Source organism: Chanodichthys erythropterus, chromosome 11 (assembly GCF_024489055.1).
Source record: "Chanodichthys erythropterus isolate Z2021 chromosome 11, ASM2448905v1, whole genome shotgun sequence".
In the NCBI taxonomy this organism is placed as follows: Eukaryota; Metazoa; Chordata; class Actinopteri; order Cypriniformes; family Xenocyprididae; genus Chanodichthys; species Chanodichthys erythropterus.
The window spans coordinates 6,996,022-7,018,487 of record NC_090231.1 but is presented as its reverse complement, the minus strand read 5'-3'; the positions used below and the strand labels follow the sequence as shown (position 1 = coordinate 7,018,487).

The following is a 22,466-nucleotide window of genomic DNA, read 5'->3' as shown; positions in this document are numbered from 1 at the left end:
AGACGGATGGAAGGATAGATAGATAGATGGATGGATGAATGGATAGATAGACGATGGATGGATGAATGGATGGATGGATGGACAGATAGACGTATGGATGGATGATGATAGACGGATGGATATATGGACAGACGGATAGATGGACAGATGGATGGGTGGATGGATGGATGAAAGGATGGATGGAAGGATGGATGGATGAACTGACAGATAGATGGATGGATGGATTGAGGGATATATGGATGGATGGCTGTTTAGATAGACGGATAGATAGATAGATAGATAGATAGATAGATAGATAGATAGATAGATAGATAGATAGATAGATAGATAGATAGACGGATGAATGATGGATAGATGGATGGATGGATGGATGGATGGATAGACGTTGGATGATAGATAGACTGATGGATGGATAGACAGATGGATGACAGATAGATAGATGGATGGATGGACAGATAGACAGATGATGGACAGGTGGATGGATGGACGGATGGATGGATGGATGAAAGACGGATGGATGAATGGATGGATGGACGGATAGATAGATGGATGGACAGATAGACGGATGGATGGATGGATGGATGGATGCATAGATGGATGTATGGATGGATAGATGGATCCACCCATCCATCCATAGTCCAAATCACTTGTCCTATGTAGAGTTGCAGGGATGCTGGAGTCTAAAATAAATAAATAAATAAACAAATATAAATAAATTATTTTTGGTAAGTAAGGTAATCAATTCTTATTCTTCTTAAGTTCTTGGTAAATCTGTAAATATTTATTATTTTTGCAGTTTTGTTTATAGCCATTAGTAGAGCAGAAATGACACACTTCACCTTTGAGAGAGCATGATGCAGTGCAGCTAAATGTTTAGAAGAGACAAAAACATGTAACACTTAATTGATGATCAACTCTTTCCCTCACCAGAAAGACCAGATCATTTTGTACGACCTGCAAAGAGCGTTTGCTGTGGACAGCTTGACTTCCTCTCACCCTCTCTCACGAAAGGAGGAAGAGGTCAACACTCCCTCAGAGATTAGTGAAATGTTCAGCACCATATCCTACAGCAAGGTACAAAAGTCTACTGCATTATCATAAAACCTAGAAACTTAGCAATGCCTAGCAATCAATAAGAACACCCTAGCAGCTGGACTGAACGATGCTAAGAAAATTCAAAATACCATAGAAACCACACACAACCCCCAAGCAACCAGACAGCAACACAAAGAACATCTTAAAAACCACATAACAACGCCCTGGAAGCCATAAAGAAAACCTCAGCAACAGGATAGCATCACACACTTAGCACAACAACCATTCAGAATATCCCATCACCAGACGGCTCTAGCAACCAGATAGTGACACACTAAATACCACTCTTGACAACCATATAGCAACACCCTGGCAACCATCCACAAACCCTTGGGCCCCCCAAAGAGCTAGAAACTGGATAGCAGATAGGATAAAGACAAGTCAGAACACCGTAGAAACAGGATAGGAATGTGCTAATAATTACTCAGAACACCTTAACGACAACCTAGCAACACCCTGGCAGCCACCTGCAACATTGTAGTTTTCCATCCATTAATGATTAAACTTTGAAAAAACACATTATCATGAGACATAGGAAAAATAGCAATGCCCTAGTGACCACCAAGAACTGAAAAACACCAAGAACACTCAGAATACCATATCAACCACCCACAACACCCTAGCAACCATTAAAAATACCCTAGCAACTGTATATCAATGGAATTAACAGCCATTCAGAACCATCCATCCACAAACACAGAAACAGGATAGCAAACAGAATATCAACCACTCAGAACACCCTAGAAACAGGATATCGATGTGCTAATAATTATTCATAACACCTTAACGACAGCCTAGCAACGGCCTGGCAAGCACCCATAACATTAGTATTGAGTATAACATTGAAATACTTTTTGGATCTTATGTTGGATGATCCATGTTGGGTTTCAGCTTTAGCACTGATAGTGTGGAATTTCGAAAGACCACCAAAAGCACTATCCCTTGAGGGGTTGCAAATACAGTCATAAAGCTGTCAGGGTAGTTTCAGTCCAGTCGGAGATAAAAGCATTACATATGTTTGTCATTACAGGGAGCTGCAGTGCTGAAAATGCTCTCAGAATTCCTGACGGAGCCTGTGTTTGCCAAGGGACTCAGTGTAAGTCTTTCTGTAGTCTCAAGTTTTTGAAAAAGTTGAAGAGTTCATGCAACTTTAACTCTAGAGCTGCACGGTTTATTGTTAGAAGATCAAGATTTACATTCAAACACCCACTCGATCTTGTTCCTCAATGAGAACGATTCGGCTATGTCTATTAAACCTTTGACAAGTACGAACACATCAGAGGCAGCGGAAGATTCAAATCTGCGTAGGATCCGCTGAGCCAGAGAAAACAGTTGTCATGCATAGGTATGAAACAACTTCACAAACATTTTTTAACCACACAGTATCATTATTTCTGTGTTACAATAATTCAAAATATCACAGAAGTACTGGGATAAAAGTTTATAGTTCGGATATAAACACTGATGTACAGTGTTGGGGGTAACGCATTACAAGTAACGCGAGTTACATACCAGATTACTTTTTTTAAAGTTACTTTTAAATTTACAACAAAATATCGCAGTTACTTTTTCAAATAAGTAACAGAATTTACTTTGTTTTCCAATTTATTGACCGACTCCTCTCCTGTTGAGAGGAATCCTGTAAGTGCAGAGGTGTTGTGTGTGTAAACATGATGGTTATTCTAGACTAGTTCTAGACTAAATGTGAGCATACATTTACTCATTTACTTCTCCTGCATCCTATTCTTCTGTATTCCAGAATGGCCTCTACTGTACAGGCATGAATTTGCATTTCCTTCAGCCTCAAGCTTATAGTCCTATTTTGTGTTTGCAAACAGTGATGATGTTTTTTGTGGCAGAAAACAACAGTTCTGCAGTAGCAGTCAGTGGAAACCACGGAATAAAAAGAATAAAAAAGTTCATTTTCAAGTTTATATCTCACAATTCTGACATTTTTTTTTTCTCACAAATCTGAGTTTATATCTCATAATTCTTAGAAGGAAAACAGAACTGTGAGATATACTTGTTATTCTGTCTTTTTTCCTCCGAATTGTAACGTAATATCCCGCAAATCCCCCCTCCCCCCCTCAGAATTGTGATTTAAACTCACAGTTGCGAGTTACAAAGTGCGAACTGGGAGATAAACATGCAAATGAAGGGGAAAAAAAGTCAGAATTGTGAGATAAAAATGTTATAGGCTATGTTTAAAGGTTATCTATGTGAAATGTTAAAGGTTTAAATATTATTTCATGCTGTAACATGTCCCCTGTGAACTGCATATGTGAATATTACGTAGACTAACTGTTTACATCAAATTCATGCTTTAATAGTAGACTAATCATTGTGACTTGCAACATAAATGTCTTTGTTTAGCTTCAAAGGGCGTCTTCAACAACGGTATTATATAAAAATTAAGACTATATTTTTTTGCATTCCAATTCTGACATCCAAAGGCACGGCAATTTTTTTTCTCTTATTCTGTGGATTTTGCCCATTTTCCTCCACTTGTTACCACAATTTTTCTGCCACCAGCTCACAGCTGCAAGTGATGTAACTAACATCTGCTGACGTAACTGACGACAAGTGACGTCTGCTCCAAATCGGTCTATTCATTTCACTTTTGGTGTGAAAGGGCCTTTATATTTGCAAAAAATAGAACTTTTTTGTTGTAAAAGAAACAAACAAACAGCCACTTTCCATAAAAAGTAACTAAGTAACGCAAGTAGTTACTTTTTTAGGGAGCAATGCAATATTGTAATGCATTACTTTTAAAATGAACTTTCCCCAACACTGCTGATGTATATGGTAGCAATTAAAATAGAGCATATTTGCAAGTAACTTGGCGCTTCAAATAAAGATTGTAAATATTACATCATTACACCAGCAGGTGGCGACAAGGGACTATTTAAAAAAAAAAAAAACATTTTTTCAATCATTCATTCAAGAAATTTGTTCAAAAACACTGATTCATCTAGTAATGAAACAAGCAAAGTCTTTGAGTGAGTCATTCACTCAACCCGATTTTTTAAAATAATTAATTCAAATCAAAGCTGCTGTCCGTAACTTTTTTTGTGTTCAAAATTTTCAAAAATTATATGAGACTGTACAACATGAATCCATTTTCCAAACCGTGTTTTTGTCTTACCCTGAATCATTATGTTACACTTATAATGAGTGTTTATATTCGGACTATTTCAGACCGGACTGGTAGGATCCGCCGCAGAGTATCACAGTAACTGGGTGACTCGCCATAGACATACACGGAGAAAAGTAGCTCCGACTACAATGTTCTTCCGAGACGTGTGCAGTTCTGTTTATTAACCGCTAGAGGGCCAAAAATTGCGGACTGCAGCTTTAATTAAATGTTTTAAATAAATTTCAGCAATTAACATTGTCAGAATCTGTTGTAAATAACATGTTATTTTGTTTAGCTGCCTATTCAGAACTGTGCGAGAAATCGTGATTTCTATTTTAAACCAAAGAAATCGCGATTCTCAATTTATCCATAATCGTGCAGCTCTATTTTACTCAACACTTAACAACCAGAGAAAAGAGTTTGTGGTGTTCCTCTCCCACAGAACTATCTGAACCATTTTGCTTTTGGAAGCTCGGTGCATTCAGATCTCTGGGATCATCTTCAAAAGGTGGGATATTTATTAACTGTTTGAGATTTATATGTGGTGTAAAGAACATACTGTGAGGCATGCTGGAATTCAACTTTATGCTCATTTTCACATTTCAACCAGGCAGTAGATCAAACTCAAAGGGTGAAACTACCATATAGTGTTCACGAGATCATGAACCGCTGGATACTACAGATGGGTTACCCAGTAGTCACCATTGACACTCGAACAGGGAACGTCAGCCAAAAGCACTTTCTCCTGGAGAAAGAAGCAGTGGTGGAAAGGAAATCTGAATTCAAGTATGTTGTCAAGCATCTTCATTGAAATATACTATTTCTATATCATTTGAAACTCCTTCCTAGAAATCTAACTGCTGTTTTAAATCTCAGTTATGAATGGTTTGTGCCCATCAAATGGATGAAAACAGGCCAGGAGCATGATCAGCTGTGGCTTCTGCAGAAATCAGGTACATTAAACCTTCTAAAGTCACTTTATACTTACCATCAACCTCAAGATCTTGCAACAGGTGTTACAAGCTCTCGCTCAGCCAATAAAATCGCAGGTCACTCGGTTATGGATCTCTGCACTCCATCACAAGGGCCAATCCATAGTAGGCAAAGAATCAAATGTTACTTAGTAGCCTATTCTACAGGGGGCTGGAGATGCATTAAATCCTGGATTTTGGAAATTAGATTTGTTTTTGGAGGACAAGGGAGTGAAGCTTACAAAACCTTTTTGGCTCGAGAGAAGGCCTTGAGTGCAGATAAAAAGATAAAAAAAGTGTTTCATGTGCAAAACTTGCAATCACAATGCCAGGTTGTTTTGGGTGGTTGCCAGGGTGTTGCTAAGGCACTCTGAGGGTCTGTTAACATGTTGCTGTGTAGTTGCCAGAATGTTCTGAATGGTTGCTAGGCTGACTACTGGCCCAGGTCTAAAGAGTCTAAAAAGTAAATACTTTTTCTGTCATTTTAAGTTTAGCTAGGGTTTGTTCAAATATTTTTGTTATGCACTATTTAGAGTCATTTGTGCAAACATCTTTAATTGAATTCTGAAATATTGTTGGCTCAATTTAAAAATACACTACTGTTCAAAAGGTTGAAAGGCAGTCTCTTCTGCTCTCAAAGTCTGCATTTATTTGATCAAAAATGCAATAAAACAGTAATATTGTGAAATTTAAATAATTTGTATTTTTAAGAATATTTAAAATGTAATTTATTCCTGTGATCAAAGCTCAATTTTCAGCATCATTACTCCAATCTTCAGTGTCACATGATGCTTCAGAAATCATTCTAATATGCTGATTTGCTGCTCAAGAGATTTAATTTTATTATCAATGTTGAAAACAGTTGTTCTGCTTCATATTTTTGAGGAAACAGTGAAACATTTTTTCAGGATTCTTTGATAAACAGAAAGCTCAAAAGAACAGAACTGAGTCTTTTGTAACATTTTAAATGTCTTTATTGATCAATTTATGCTTCTTTGCTGAATAAAAGCATTCATTACTAACCCCTAAACTTTTGAACGGTAGTGTAATAATTAATCGCTTCCTGTCAAATGAAATGCTTTCTCCTTGCTTGAAGATAATACATGAAATATGACCTTATTTTTTCTGCTCTAAGCTATTCACAAACCCATGAAAGTCAGCAAAAGCGAATGGGTGCTGGCCAACCTCCGCGTGTCAGGATACTTCAGAGTGAACTACGACCTTGGAAACTGGGAGCGACTTCTCAGCCAACTGGAGTCAAATCACCAGGTCCTGCATGAAAATTATGAGAAAGAACAGTCACGAAAATGCCGAAAAGACATAAAAACAATCTTTTATATCTTTTCTTTACATAGGTTATACCTGTGGTGAACAGAGCTCAGATTCTGGATGATGCATTTAATCTAGCAAGGTGAGAGTTGTTAGGTTTGCACTCATTTACACATTTCATGTACACTATTGTTCAAAAGTTTGGGGTCAGTAAGCTTTTTTTTTTTTTTTTATTCAGCAAGTATGCATTAAAATGAATCAAATTGACAGTGAAGACATTTAAAATATTACAAAAAAAATCTATTTCAAATAAATGCTTATCTATGTATTGCAGTTTCCACAAAATATTAAGCAGCACAACTGGTTTCAGCATTGATAAAAAGTTATGTTTCTTGTAGCAGTTCTTTTAAATTGTAATAATATTTCACAATATTACTATAGTTACTGTATTTGTGATCAAAAAAATGCAGCCTTGGTGAGCAGAAGAGACTTCTTTCAGAAACATTTAAGCATCTCACCAACCCTAATCTTTTGAATGGTTGTGCGTTTCAGAGTTCCCATGATCTTTGGGTGTGTTTTTGTCCTGGGAAAGTAATGGAAATTAATCAAATTAAATTAAAAATTAATAAAATTGATGACCATTTTTATAGTTATGCACTGCTCAAACATATTTCATCGCTTACACATTACTTTTGTATGGAATACATCTTGCAAATTTCATTAATGTCTGAACTGTTCTTCTGAGTCATTTCTTTGCTATGAGTAAGTCTAAGGATGTGTTCACACTTGTAGTTTTTTTGTTTTTTGTTTTTTTGGTCTAACCCAAACAAAAAGAAAAAAGAAAACAATACATTTATTCCTGATTTGCTGTCATTTTTAACAACAAACCTAAAGATTAGTGTTGCCAAGTATGTGATCTTCCCGTGGAATTGGGTTACTTTAACACTGTTGCAGCGGGTTGTTTTTCATGTCTGCGGGTTGAAGCGACCCCAAATAACAGGATATTTAGCCCCTGGAATGTAACGTTTACCAGGGAAACCCTGCCAAAAAAAAAATATTTTACCCCCCGGAGCACGATTTGTAACAAAAATGGGACCCCCCTGAAACGGCATTGGGATAGTTTTGAGTAGCAATTGGACGGGTTTATCACATATTGTGACATCACATCCTGTTTTTGGTTCGTTTAGATGTCTTTGGTCCGTGTTGCACTCAAATCTCATCAGAGTTTCAAGGGTCTCGGTCCGTTTGTTTAGTGCGCACCACGGTTCAGATGGCAGCGTTCACATTTAATCAAATGAACCGCACTAACAGAGGAATCGCACCAGAGTTTGTTTTTATAGAACCAGACCTGCCAAGTGTGAACACATCCTTAATTATTTAAAAAAAAATCTGTATCTATCCAGTAATGACAAGCAACTGTAAAAGTAAAAAAAAAGTGTGGGAACTGTGAATGAATGTATTCCTTGTAAAACTGTAATTTTTGGTTTATTTTTCCAGAGCATCCATTATAAACATAACACTTGCTTTGAGAACCACTAAATATCTCATGCATGAGCGGGAATACATTCCATGGGAGGCGGCGCTTCGGAATCTGAACTATTTTTTCCAGTTGTTTGATCGCAGTGAAGTTTATGGCGCCTTGCAGGTTGGTTGAATCTCATCTTTATAATCAAACGTAAAGTAAAACAGATAGATTAAAGGGACTGCTGTATGGATTTCTTTCAGACTTATCTCAAGAAACAAGTCAAACCTCTGTTTGAACATTTTGGTACTATCAGCTCAAACTGGACAACAGTTCCTTATGGCCACACTGATCAGTAAGAACAAATCTCTTATGTCACACACTTCCCAGACTCTATCTGATTAATATTAATTTTTAATAATATGCTATTTTTTTATATGCTATTATATGCTATAATGTGCTATTCTCAGGTTTACACAGATCATTGCACTCTCACTAGCCTGCAGTACCGGCGTGGAGGGATGCAGAGAGCTAACCAAGAGCTGGTTCAAAAGATGGATGCAGAATCCTAATATCAATGTGTGAGTGCAGAGGAAGTTAATCAGTTTCCTTTGTGGCTGATTATACTCCATGTCTGAAGCAATATAGAAATTAACAACTTTTTCCACCAGTTCTTCAGAAAGTTTTTTTTTTGTGACCTCATGTGAGAAGGAATGTAATTTCACAGTTAAAGCAAATTATTACATCTTTATGAAAGTTTACATGTTAGACATTTTTAAAAAGAGAATACAATACTTTATAATACAATATTAACTTTTTCCCTGGCAACATTTTTTTTTTAAAAGTTGACAGTCACCACCAGCGCTTCACAAAAACACAGAACAGACCCTCTGCTTTTAAACGAAAAAACTGTTTTATTCTAGCTTAACGCATTTTTTATCAACACTTGAATGTGGGTAAGTTTCATAAAAAAAATCCTCATTTTGAAACAAAAATCATTTTTTTTCAAAGACTTCAACATGCATAAGCAATGCATTTATTACTTGTTTTTGCTCATTTTTTTTGCCTGTGTTTTGATTCAGAGATTCTGTACTCTTTCAGAATGTGCATAATAGCGCCCCCTATCGTATTAACAGTGAAAACACTGAAAGAAGGACAATTCCGTCAATGGCGGGGAAAGATTTAAAAAGCAAAACATAGACAAAAGATTTTTTTTTTCTTCAGAAATTAATATGTTGTATGTATTTTTTGACTGTACTAAAGCATAAAAGTACCATTATGTGTTTCCAGAGATTTAGGAAACATGCAAAGTTCACATACTTATTTCACAGAAAAACAACACTAGAGCCAGTTATTCTACTTTGAGATGTGTGTTTTGTGTCTGAATGTCTGTGTTTGTTTTGGTTTGTGTGATTCCCCACTGCCAATTTAACCACTAGCATTTCAACACCCCGGGTTACCAGTTGGGTATAAAACACAGCGTATTGCAGCCAAGGAAGCCAGCAAACGAACTGGGTCAGAGATCGCAGGTTCTGACCTAAAAAAGTTCAGAAATAAAAACATTGCAAACAAACATCAGCAAATCAACTACACGCAGGATCACACATGCGCATTTAATTTTTTTGCAGTAATTAGTTTATCCACAAGGTGGCAACCATGCCTTGTGAGTGTCGATAGTCAAAGAAAACCTACATAAACAGAACAGACCGGAACGCATGCAAGCTACAGCAACAATGGAGGCCTATATACTGTAGATGACATATTGTGTGAAGAGATTAGAAAGTACCTCATTTGTACAACTCTAGCATGGAAGAATACAAAGATGTTTACATGGGTTGTAACTTGTGGCAAGAGATTGCTCAAAACTGCACATGTGTTTAATGCCCGTGTACGCGTACGAGTAAAGTGAAGTATAATTTGCAAGGCTGTGCGCGAAGTATACCCAGGGCTTAAGGCTTGTCACTTTGCATTGTCAATTGTATTTGCTCCGGTTGCATGTCCTCAATGCTCAAAATAATAAGCTGGCGGTCGAGTCTGAGGAGAACGGGGCAGGGGAAACAACTCTCTGAAGTACTTGCGGTCCAAATTCAATATATTGGAGACAGTTGTTTCCCTCATCCTGTCCTACTCAGACTCAACCGCTAGCTGTCAGTAATGTCATACTGCACATTTAAACTGATCAAAAGAGAGATGTTACAAAAAAATTCTATTTTAAATAAATGCTATTTTGAACTTTCTATTCCTCAAAAAATTCTTAAGAAAAATTATCAAAAAGAAAAATGACCCACCCACACCCACAACTCCTTATAATTCAGTCCCAGGAATTGGTCCAGATGGTCTTTTTGTTTTGTTTTTTTCATACCTTTCAGGATTCACCCTAACCTGAGGTCCACGGTATACTGTGACGCCATCGCTGCGGGCGGAGCAGAAGAATGGAACTTTGGCTGGCAGATGTTCCAGAAGGCCACAGTTGCAGCTGAAGCGGTCAAGCTGAGATCAGCTCTGGCCTGCACCAAAGTGCCCTGGTTACTGAACAGGTAGAGCTATAGGAAAGCACAAGGCTCAAAGATGAATAAGGGTGACTGAAAGGATAAAAAGGAAAAAAATATTTTCTAAACTCATTCAGAATTAAATGTAAACATCCAAATAAATAACATACTTACGCGATTAGACATGCTGCATGACAAACACTTTGTTCCATTTTGAGGGTTATATTAGCAGTGTGAACTTTGTTTATGCAATGATAGAGTCGAGAGCTTGGGAGGGGGCGGAGAGCGCGAGCAATTAAAGGGGCCGCAGCCTGAATCGGCGCATTTCTAATTATGCCTCAAAATAGGCAGTTAAAAAAATTATTTAAAAAAATCTATGGGGTATTTTGAGCTGAAACTTCACAGACACATTCAGGGGACACCTTAGACTTATATTACATCTTGTAAAAAAAGATGGCACCTTTAAAATAAACACTGCAACATTCTGTAAAAAATTCATTATTCATGTTGATTTCATGGTCATATCTGTATATCACTGTATATCAAAGTTATAAGATGACAACAACATGTGTTTACACAACAATGACTTTAATTTAGCTGTCACATTTTTTCTATTTTTCTCATATTAGTATTGCCTAATATTCATTGGCTTACGGAGCCCCGGACATGACATGCAGGAAAAAAATAGTAGGCTAAATCGTGCACACAATTTACTATTTTGTTTCCTCGATTTACTAAAACGTGCACATGATTTACTATTTCGTTCGGGAACTAAATAATTAATTGTTCGCATGTTTTAGTAAATCGTGCGCACAATTTAGTAAAACGAGGGAATGAATTAGTAAATCATGTGCACGATTTAATTTTTTTTCTTGCATGTCATGTGTGGGGCTCCGTAAATGCTTATTATGCAGTATGCTGTTTTTTTAGCGGTTACAAAAAAAATTATGGTTGTTATGAAAAATGCACAAAAATACTGTTTTCAATTTTTATATGAGATATATATATTTTCTAAAACATGTTTTACTTTAAAACTGTGAGAAAAATCAAAGCCATAAATCTAAACAGGCTGAGTTCCAATTTTGAACTTGATATCTCAAAAAATGAGCTTTCAGCAAGATTTTGTCTGGGCGCAGTACCACACGTTTTCACTAGATGAAATTCATTTCCCCTTTGTTTCAAATGCACTCATTTTTGACCATGAGGAGTACAAGTGTGACTATTTTTTTAGGACCATTAACCTTTTCAAATCATGTCCATGATTTTTTTGTGCATGCATGTTCACGTAGCAAGTGCCAAAACCTTTACCAAGTTTCATACCATTCTGATGAAGTAAAAAATTCTAAAAGAACAAAATGTAACATTTTTTGGTCAAAAATGACTGAAGAGCATCAGATGCTTAAGCCCTACAAAACAAATTTCAAAATGAATTTTTTATTCAGAAATGAAAAACACGTTCAATGTAGAAATGGTGTTCGCATGCCTGTATGAATTGCATTTTTTAATGTATTTTTGAATACAGGGACGGTTTATGTGCATACATGGTAATACTGCAAGAAATGCCAAGTATAATGTGTTATAATGTGTGCGAGTATAATTGTTTTATTGAGGTACCTGGAATATACTATGAAACCAGAAAAGATCCGCAAGCAGGATGCCACTTCCACCATTGGGTACATTGCCAGTAATATTATTGGCCAACCTTTGGCATGGGACTTTGTCCGGGCAAACTGGGACTATTTCTTCAAAGTGTAAGAATGGCAAATACCATAACACACAAACACACTCACTCACACACAGATAGATCAAAATATAAAAAATATGTGAAAGTATACATTTTTGGTTTTACTCAACAGGTACGGCACTGGATCATTCACTTTCTCCAGATTAATTGGTGACATCACCAATAGATTCTGCACACCATTTGAACTCAGTCAGGTACATGACCTTTGACCTTAGAACCACATGGCAAAAATCTTTTGCATGCACTGTAAGAGGATTATAAGACAAATACAAACCAACCTGACTTAAGTATTAAATCCTTGATGTCTTTGCTCAGTTGAAACGGTTCCAACAAGACAACGCTGAGACCGGATTCGGCTCGGGAACTCAAGCGCTGCAGCAGGCCATCGAGAAGACAACAGCCAAGATTAAATGGCTGGCAGAGAACAAGGAGCCAGTGCTGCAGTGGCTCACCTCAGAATCAGAGTAAACTTCACATCTGATCAGAGTCACTTCCAGTATTACTTGAGTAATTTCAACTGGATGCACTAGAATTCAGAAATGAGCATCATATACTCACCCTCTTGTTGTCCAAATCTGTATGACTTTCTGCTTCTATAAAACATAAAAGGGGCATTTTTTAATAACCTGGGTGTTCCTTTCTGTATAATAAAAGTGAATGGGAATGATCATTCTCCAAAAATGTCAATTAAAAGCACCAATAAAGTATTATAAGCCATAAGGTAGCTTGGTGTGAGCAACAGCTGATATTTAAGTTGTTATTTACTCAAAATAACCATACACTACCTTTCAAAAGTTTGGGGTTGATAAGATATTTTTTTTTGTCTAATCCAATAATAAATGTTTCTTAAGCTGCAAATCATCATATTAGAATGATTTCTGAAGGATCATGTGACTGAAGACTGGAGTAATGGTGCTGAAAATTCAGCTTTCCCATTACAGGAATACATTTCATTCTGAAATATGTTTTTTTCGCATTTAAGTGCTATAATCGGGTCCCCAGTGCATCTACCAACCCAGAAAATGTGAAAAAGGACAAGCCAGTAACTTTGTTTTGGCAAGCCTTTTTCTGCAATCATGTGAAAAGACGAGCCGCTCAGATTTCGCTCCCCTAGTGACATAGGAAGGGGATGTTATTATAATATTATCGACCCTTAATTTGCACTTTTCCACCCACAGAGCCGCCGTTTTGTTTTCACAAGCGACAACGGTGTACCAGTTCTAGGCCATGGCAAAAGCATGTTAACTGTTCTGTCGTTGGCTAAACAGACGAGCACAGTCTCGTTAGCTTGGTTAACCTGCAAGTTGACCCTGGCAAGCTCAACAGCTAAAAAAACAGTGTTTCTTTCCGAGTGATATTTTTGAAAAAATTATTAGACCATTCACAGCATATGATAGCAATCATAAACATTAGCCTGGCTGTGTATGGCTCTGTTTGGCAAACAGGTACGCTGTGTAGAGTGGGCATACATACGGGTTTTGCACAAAAGATTAACATGACAGCACATGCTAGTCGATGAGTTGAATCAACTCCACAGCAACTACATAAATGTATCCACTAACCATTCAGAAACGTCCAGTTTCATTCTAAAAGTCTCTCCATCAGTGTCGACTCCAGTTTGAACAATATAAGGCTGAACACAATCCTCATTTTGGCTGCGTGAGATTCTCCAGCTTTGTTGTTGTTGAGCAACCGAAGTGCAAACTGTTAAAGCTCCGCCCTCTTCTGGAAAGGAGGCGGGGAGCAGCAGCTCATTTGCATTTAAAGGGACACACACAAAACAGCGTGTTTTTGCTCACACTCAATTAGGGGCAAATTTGACAAGCTATAATAAATGATCTGTGGGGGATTTTGAGCTGAAACTTCACAGACACATTCTAGGGACACCAGAGACTTTTATTACATCTTGTCAAAAGGGCGTAATAGATCCCCTTTAAAACAGAAAAAAATAATAATAATAAAAAAAAAAATTATTGCATTAATTTTCCTCAATATTACTGTTTTAGTGTTTACTTTCACTAAAAATCTTACCATCGCCCAAACAGCTGAACAGTGGTGTACAGTATATGTCAGAATTTTCATTTTTTGGTGAACTATTCCTGTTAATCTAAGATGTAATTGAATTTCTTTTTGTGTGTGGTCCAGGTAAACCCTACATTATGGGGACAAAATGTCCACACAAAAATGGTAATATTTGAAATTCTTGTCCTTGTGAGGACTTTTTCATCCCAATGGAAAAAAACAAATTAAAAAAAAAATCATATTAAATTATGTTTTCTGAAAATGTAAAAATGCATAAAGTTTTCTATGATAGGTAGGTTTAGGGTTAGGGGATAGAACACACAGTTTGTACAGTATAAAAATCTTTGTCTATGGAAAGTCCCCATAAAACATGAAAACCCAATGTGTGTGTGTGTGTGTTGCAGGACCGGCTCCAACCTCATATGAATTCATCATCACGTAACTTAACTGAATGAAAATGAACGGATGCTAACAGCATTTTGGCAGCATGTTTTTAGGAGCATTCATATCACAAGGACAGCCCCTCCTGGAGTAACCTGAGAAATGTCTTGCTCAAGGACACAGTGATAGTCAATGGAGCGCTTCATTACCAGCTAAGATATTTAACCATTACTCTGATGCAAATAACGATACATTAGAGACAATACAAAATACACCGACAATGGATCAATCCTGATTGAAAAAGCAAGGAAACCTTTCAGAATTTGTATATAATTAGTGGTGTTGCCAAGTCAAGCATCACTAACATTATTGCTCATAATTAGTGTTAGGGATTTAAGCAAAGTGCCAATCCTATGCATTTAATACATTGACTCATCCTGCACCATATCTGCTATGAACATAAAGGAATCCTCAAATCATGCAGGTTGTTCAGGAGAGGTGTGCTACTTCTCTAAGCATTTGGACTTTTGGGCGAAAAAAAATAAATAAATAAAAAAATCCTATAGACGAATCCTGAATCTGAGTCATATCATAAACGGAAAACTTGTTCATGCAATTAGCATTCTAGCATCTTTATAGGCAACTACACACAGCACCAATTGTTACTGGGAAACTCGTTTTCTCATAATCAAAATTTAAAATGCTATTTGTCTTTTTATTGTTAACTTGATATTATTGACTGGATTATTCTTTTGATATTATGCTGCCATGAAACAGTGTAGATATATGCTACTGTTCAAAAGTTTGGAGTTAGTACGGTTTTTGGGGGATGAAATTAACACTTTTATTCAACAAGGACACATTAATTAAAGATAATAAAGACATTTATAAGGTTACAAAAGATTTTTTTTTTTTAAATAACTGCTTGAAGTATCCTGAAAAAACAAAAAAAACAATCATGTTTTCCACAAAAAAATCATTCATTTCAATCATTTCAATATTGATAATCAGAATTTGATCCCACTTTATATTAGGTGTCCTTATCTACAATGTAAGTACAATGTATTTATTGTATTCATATTGTATTGCAAAACACTAGTACTGCTATTGAGTACCAGGTTTGGTGGTATGGGTAGGTTTAAGGTTTGGTCTAAAGGTAAGAAAAGTGACAATAGTGTAATTGTAGAAATTAATTACAGCTGTAATTACATGCAGGTATTAAAGGGTTCCTTGATTATGATTTAACTTTTTTTAACTTTAGTTAGTGTGAAATGTTGCTGTTTGAGCATAAACAACATCTGTAAAGTTACGACGTTAACGAGCTTCTTCCCGGGTTGGTGACATCACAAACCCCAAAATTTACATAAACCCCGCCCCTGAGAACACACAACAAAGGGGGTGAGGCCATGTTGGGCTGCTTTAGAGAAGAGGAAGAGTTGTTGTAGTAGAGTGTTGTTGTCATTAGTGTTGCTTTCGTCAACAAAAATTATGACTAAATATAGTCGTCAACGAACCTTTATCACGTGACAAAAACGAGAAGAGACGCAACGTAAAAGCTGGTCATGTGACGATGACTATAATTAAATGTATAATACCAATGTTGACGAATAAAAACGAGACTAAATGTGGTTTACAAAATAAAAACTATGCTAAAATGTCTCTTCATTTTCGTTAACCAAAGCGGGAAGAGACGAAATGTTATAACGTTATTGTTATTATTTTGCAGTATTTCTGTTTCCTGTGTCTCACCTCAGGGGCTGCATCAGGTCGCACTGCGCAGACGCAGTCAACGTCACTTTCTCTGATACAGAGAAAGGGACTGATATGTAGGGAAATATGTAGATTTCACGTGCTCATAACTTGCACAGATCATAGAGAATGCACAACATTATTTAAAGTAGATTCTCACGATTAAAATGAATCCAAAATCAACATAATATATTGCCTTGATCACAAGATATCACTCATGGAATGATTTAACATACTTGGCTAAAAACATGTCTCTCATCTTTCCGGGATGCAGTGTGTATAATGTTCCTGGAACCATCCATGTTCGTTTTCCAACGTGGAATAACAAACAAAATAGGTCTTAAAGCTTAGAAACTGAGAAGCGCCTCTAAACCGGTTCACAGCCCGTAAATTAATAACACTTTATCACCACAAAATTTGAAAAAGATGCAGCTCAAATGTATATTATATAGTCTTTTATCAGCAGTTTTCCAGCATGAAAATGTCCAAATGTAATTTATATTTTCTAAAACAAAAAAAAGTGTTCTATTAAATGATACCTACCTTTTGACTCTCCTTGCTACAGTTTTGGAGTGTTTGGAGTCTTTACTTTTGTGTTTGTTGCTCAGAAAAAAAAAAGAAAAAAAAAAAGCCTTCAGGTCTTAAAGGGTTAAGAGACATCTAAAGGCATTATAAGGTATTATCTATAAGGTAACAATATAATAAGATAACCTGGTTTGAAATGGGTTTGGCTAAAAGAACATTTTTGTTTCGTCTATACTACTAGGTACGTATACTATATTGACTGAGTTAAATATAATTACATTACTAAAAAGAGACTAAAATACAATTTTCATTGACTAAAACTAAACTAAATGTAATCAGTTTTCGTCGACTAAAACTAGACTAAAATAGTCATGGATAATTCTGACTAAAATAAGACTAAAATGCTTAGACTTTTAGTTGACTGAAACTTGACTAGACTAAAAAGAGTATGAACGTGACTAAAACTAATAAAAACTAAAATGACAGCTTGACTTAAAGACTAGATTAAAACTAAAATTAAAACAGGCCGCCCAAAACAACACCAGTTGTCATGCCGTCATTTTGTTTTACACCGGTGTTACGAATCAACTGGGGATCATGTCAACTGGGGACATGCGCATGCGCGTGCACGCAGATAGTTTTACCTGACTTTCCAGCAGATGTTGCTCAGCACTAGATTCGTCACAGGGAATTTTCTACGGAGGAGATTTAAACGCTTACCACATTATTTGTGAATGTTTGTATTATTATTGGACTTTGTTGTTTTCCGTCGCTCTTCAAATGTATCAGACGCTGTTTAAGGGAAGTTTTAATGCGTTTTCATGTCGCGTCTCACAGACCACGCCCAGATTATTTTGTTTAGATTCGTTTCAATGGAGTTCGTTTCTGACAATAATTTTGTAGGTGCATTAAATAAAAAAGCTATTTACGTTTTTTAAAGCACTTGTTTATGTTTTTATATTTATTATTATTATAAATTTCAGCAGCAATATTTCCATGGTTTAAAAAGGAAGCATTTTTTTTTTAAATATTTTAAATATGTTATTTATTTAAGGGAATATTTATTTAAGGGAATGATCAACAAATATATGCATAGTTAACAGGTGCAAAACCACAAAAAGCCATTTTAACAATACATAAAGGCCTAGCTTCAAAGCAGCATTAGGCTACATAAAATGCATGTGTACATACATGAAGAGAAATCTGTTATGTCAGAAATTATTCTCAATGTAATGTTCATATGGCAAAAATGTATGGTTCTTTGATAACAGAAGTATGGTTAACATCATTCAGTTAAGCAGAAACATATTAAGGCAATAATGATTATAATATAAGGATAATTTTGCATGTTGATTCAGAGTTGGTGTCATCTGAAGTAGGTGATGTCCTCATCTCTTCACAGGTGTTGGGTTCACTTAAAATCTTCACAAAGGCTGAATCCCAATGTTAGTGAGGTGGGTACCAAATAAAGATAACTGGCATAATTCAAATTTATATTACATAAAGAGGCCTACGCTCATTTAATTGTATTTATAAAACTGACAGTATATTGTGTCATATATTCAGTTTCCTATTCTAACTGTTTGGGAGAGAAGCATTTTAGTTGTGTGAGGTGCCAAATGATTATGAGTTTTTTAGTGATGTATACTGTCTTTTGGAATTAGCAAAATGTGTAATATTTTGTAATACAGTATAATATGTCCTGCTTATGTAAGTCATGAGAAACTTGTTGCCACTGATTGGTTGTCACAGGACGTTCATACAAAAGACAGTATGGAAACCTATGAGACAGTAAGAAAGATATTACAGCATAGTTCATTTTTAGTTGTTAAACGTAGTGTCATCTTTAAAATGTAAACATGGCAGTGTTCTTCAGTGTTCACAGAATAACAGGTTATCAATTAATTTCAAGCACCTAACTGAATGTACAATACATACATATCATTACTTTAAGCATTAAAATTAATTATTTTAATTGATTAGGCTATGATTCTAAGAAACTTCAGTAATAAATACAGAATTGTTATAAACAGAGTTCTGTTCTGCTATTTGAATCATTAAGGAAAAAAAATTAAACAATGTTTTTATAATTCCTAAGCCAAAGCAAATGTTGAGTTTAAATCAGTCATGAATCCAGAATGAAACATAGTTGTTTTAGGATACAGAGGTTGTAACCAGGGCCGGTTCTAGACATTTGGAGGCCCTAGGCATAATTTATGTTGGAGGCCCCTGACTCTTCTCCCCTCTTTAATATTGTAATAATTTTACCGTTACTCTCCAAATTAATGTAGAAACAACTTAAAGCAACAGCTTAAAAAAAAAATGTATCTGTGGCCTGGCCCAAATAAATGTATCCATATATTTCCTACCTTTTAGACAGGTAGGAAATATATAGTAATTGAATAAATTTATCAAACACTTTATGCAGTCTTCACTGCATAAATTATAAATTAAACATAAGCCTTATTAAAGCAATTGTCTCTGTTGGCTTTGTTCTTTGATGAACATTAATGACAGACATCACAGTAACTGGTTTATTAGGCTGCTGTCACTTTAAGAGCTCCCGCTGATGTGACGCGCATCTCATTTTCTCACAACTCTTTAAGTTCATTTAAGACGTTATTTAACTCTTTTAAGACTACTCTAATGAGGATACTTGACAAAACAGGCATAATTCTGTGTGTTATTGTTTGTTCAAGAGTGAAAGGGAACTTGATATTGCTGCGCATTTCTGTCTTTTCTTTTCTGTGAGTCTTGTGTGTCAAATGCAGTGCACGTTATTAAAAAAGTAATTAGTTATAGTTATTAGTTACTTCTCACAAATAGTAAATGAGTTAATAACCGAGTTACATTATTATAAAAGGAACTAATTACCAGGGAAAGTAACTATTGTTTTTTACTTCTAAAAAATGCCCCCAATATTGAATATGTTAAATAAATGAAATGGCATGCAATTTCTCTGTACTGTATACGTGTTGGTAGCCATTAAATACGTATTTAGTTTAATATTTATGTTTAAATAGGCCTATTATAATGTTATTTTTAAATTTAATTATTTGATTATGAAAAGTGAACAGGATGAGTAAGATGCATCATGCGCAATATATCGGGACACATGGAATGGGTCTGACATGATTTTAAACACTTCATTAAGTTTTGTTTTGTAGAAAGCCTTTTTTTTAAAAGTGAATTTCGTTTTGTAAAAATTGTATCTTAATTTTAATCAATGTTTCATCAACCAATTGCCTGGATTTAATAAATAAGAAGCAAATATAGCAGGCAATATAATAATGGCATGGAGGTGCCGGCGCGATCACTGGCGCGTGAACTGGCGCGTCTTATAAATGAACCGAAACTCAGCGGCTGCTTGCCTCACAGACATGAGAAATATATAGAAAGCTTGAAATGTCTACTTTTAAACGAAATAATTCAAAACGAAAAGAAATAGGCTCTCTGATGATCATCCGAATGAAATGTGCATTCTCTCTCTAAGCGCGTCCACGGAGATGATGAGAGTCAGTATGTCAACTTCATCTTCGCAGCCGACACTGATTCAGAAAACATTAGTTTATTAATAAACAATTAAAATGTCACTTTCATAATCATTACTTTTGCAGGCTTTTTATGGCAAGCTTTATTTAGCATTTTGCTTCGCAACACCCACAGGATGTGTTCGTTTTGGCGAGTCCATCGGACCCACTCTGACTATGGTTAAGATAAACATCGTCACTAATTTTAGTTAATTAATACATATTGTAGTGGCCGTTTGTCAAACAAAAAAAAAAACATGAAACTCAAATCAAACTTTCAAACGACAACTTCTAGCATCCTGGGCAGGTAATGTACGCAGGCAAGCAATGAATCTACTTCCAAACTGGATTCAGGATTTTGTGGCTGGTTTATTTGTTCCAACTGAGCAAACAATACAGCATTTCTCACGCTGGTAAAAAACCATATGCCCATCACCCAGATGCCTACAGGTAACTAACTACTTCCTGCCTATATTCACCTTTGCCTGTGCCCACTACTGCCCCCAGGTGTCTAAAGCAAACATTATAATGATTAAACTAACCAAAAATAAAGACTAAACAAACAACAAAAGAATTTTACCAAAATATATTACTAATGTGAGCAAAATCATAATAGTAAACAAATTAATTAACAAAATTACCACTACTGAAAACAAACTAATGTAGCTCCAACACATATTGAAATAACTTGTAGATAGGACATTTGTATATTTATTATTATTATTATTATTATTATATATATTTTGTTGTCCCTCTTTCTGGGCCCCATCCCGCCAATCGGGCCCTAGGCACGTGCCTAGTTTGCCTTTGCGTTAATCCGGCTCTGGTTGTAACTGAAACCTAAGCAAGAGATCTCAGAATTGAAATGAAATCAACAAAATCAATAAAATCACCTAGAACAAACACAAGTCAAAGTGTCTGTTTTCCCCCCTTAATATATGTAATCGCTCATAAAATATATAATTTGATTATGAACAATAGTAAGCAACATATCAATTAACAAGACTTGTTAATAAAAACATTAAGGACTTTGCAATTCATGTTTGCTTTAGTTAGCCTACTCCTAACTTAAACTTAATCTGTCTGTTTTAATTTGTGTTTAGAAAACATGACAGCACACTACAGACACTAATGTTGAAAATAAATACTTACACTTTACTTAATTTCGTTGACAAGTTTGACATTTATCGAAACTAGTGTCCCATGTTAACGTGGGCGTGGTTTGTGAGCGTGACGTAAGAGCATGATAAACTTCTTTAAAACTGCTCCAAAAACGCAGGAACGAACACCGCGAAATCGAGGCGCTTTATTACGCATCGCAATGTATACAACCGGTGAAACATGCATTTTTAAAACTAAGATCCGTGGAATATCGCATGTGACGAATCTGTCGCCGTCTAACATCTGCTGGAAATCCAGATAAAACTATCTGCGTGCTCGCGCGTGTCCCCAGTTAACATGATCCCCAGTTGATCCGTAACTAGTGATGGGCAGATCGAGGCTTCATGAAACCCTGAAGCAGCTGAATCAAATGTACCGTAATGATTCGAGGCTTCGAAACAATCTGACACCCGTCTCCACGGTGACCCCTAGTGGTCAGAGCAGTGCAAATGCAACAAAACTCAGGCCAAACCTATGGGCCAAACATGCATTAAAAATACACTTTAACAAATGTATAGCAAAAGTTTTATTTAAAGCAAAATCAATTAAATGGAATTAACTAATCATCTAATAAGATTAAATATAGAGTGTCTGTATAATTTGTGTTCTTTTATCAATTTTAAAGGCTTGTTTCTCTGTTCCATGGCTCAAGCTAAACAGGCCAATAAGAGATTAATAACTACCATTATTCATTTTAATTATTCTAATGTATAATTAAAACATGTACAACTGTATAAAACTGATCGGAGATCAGGTAAAACCATAGGGTAAAGCCCTAGACACTTGTTCAATAGTTCTCAGTGAATCTGCATGATTCATGGGCTCACTTTATCATCGCCCTTTGTTGGTGAACCATTGAAATTTCGAACTGTTTCGAAACCGTGATGACGTGATGAAGCCTCGTTTACTAAAATCACGTGACTTTGGTAGTT

The 22,466-nt window shown here is 35.9% G+C and overlaps 1 protein-coding gene across 5 annotated transcripts in view; it reads left to right on the top strand.

Annotated features, from left to right (window-relative positions):
• Positions 1-22,466, top strand: part of anpepa (alanyl (membrane) aminopeptidase a) — a 64,723-nt gene that overhangs the window by 40,783 nt on the left and 1,474 nt on the right. For 3 of the 5 annotated variants that reach the window (XM_067401289.1, XM_067401290.1, XM_067401287.1), the window contains 15 exons: positions 931-1,074; positions 2,126-2,191; positions 4,674-4,739; positions 4,842-5,017; positions 5,108-5,184; positions 6,338-6,471; positions 6,558-6,613; positions 7,969-8,116; positions 8,197-8,288; positions 8,404-8,514; positions 10,303-10,470; positions 12,033-12,173; positions 12,279-12,360; positions 12,482-12,630; positions 14,593-15,411. In XM_067401289.1, coding sequence (XP_067257390.1) covers positions 931-1,074; positions 2,126-2,191; positions 4,674-4,739; positions 4,842-5,017; positions 5,108-5,184; positions 6,338-6,471; positions 6,558-6,613; positions 7,969-8,116; positions 8,197-8,288; positions 8,404-8,514; positions 10,303-10,470; positions 12,033-12,173; positions 12,279-12,360; positions 12,482-12,630; positions 14,593-14,614 — 1,632 coding nt within the window. In that variant the 3' untranslated portion in view covers positions 14,615-15,411. Of the gene's footprint in view, positions 1-930; positions 1,075-2,125; positions 2,192-4,673; positions 4,740-4,841; positions 5,018-5,107; positions 5,185-6,337; positions 6,472-6,557; positions 6,614-7,968; positions 8,117-8,196; positions 8,289-8,403; positions 8,515-10,302; positions 10,471-12,032; positions 12,174-12,278; positions 12,361-12,481; positions 13,249-14,592; positions 15,412-22,466 lie in introns of those variants that run through there. The other 2 variants (XM_067401292.1, XM_067401291.1) reach the window with 2 other exon arrangements.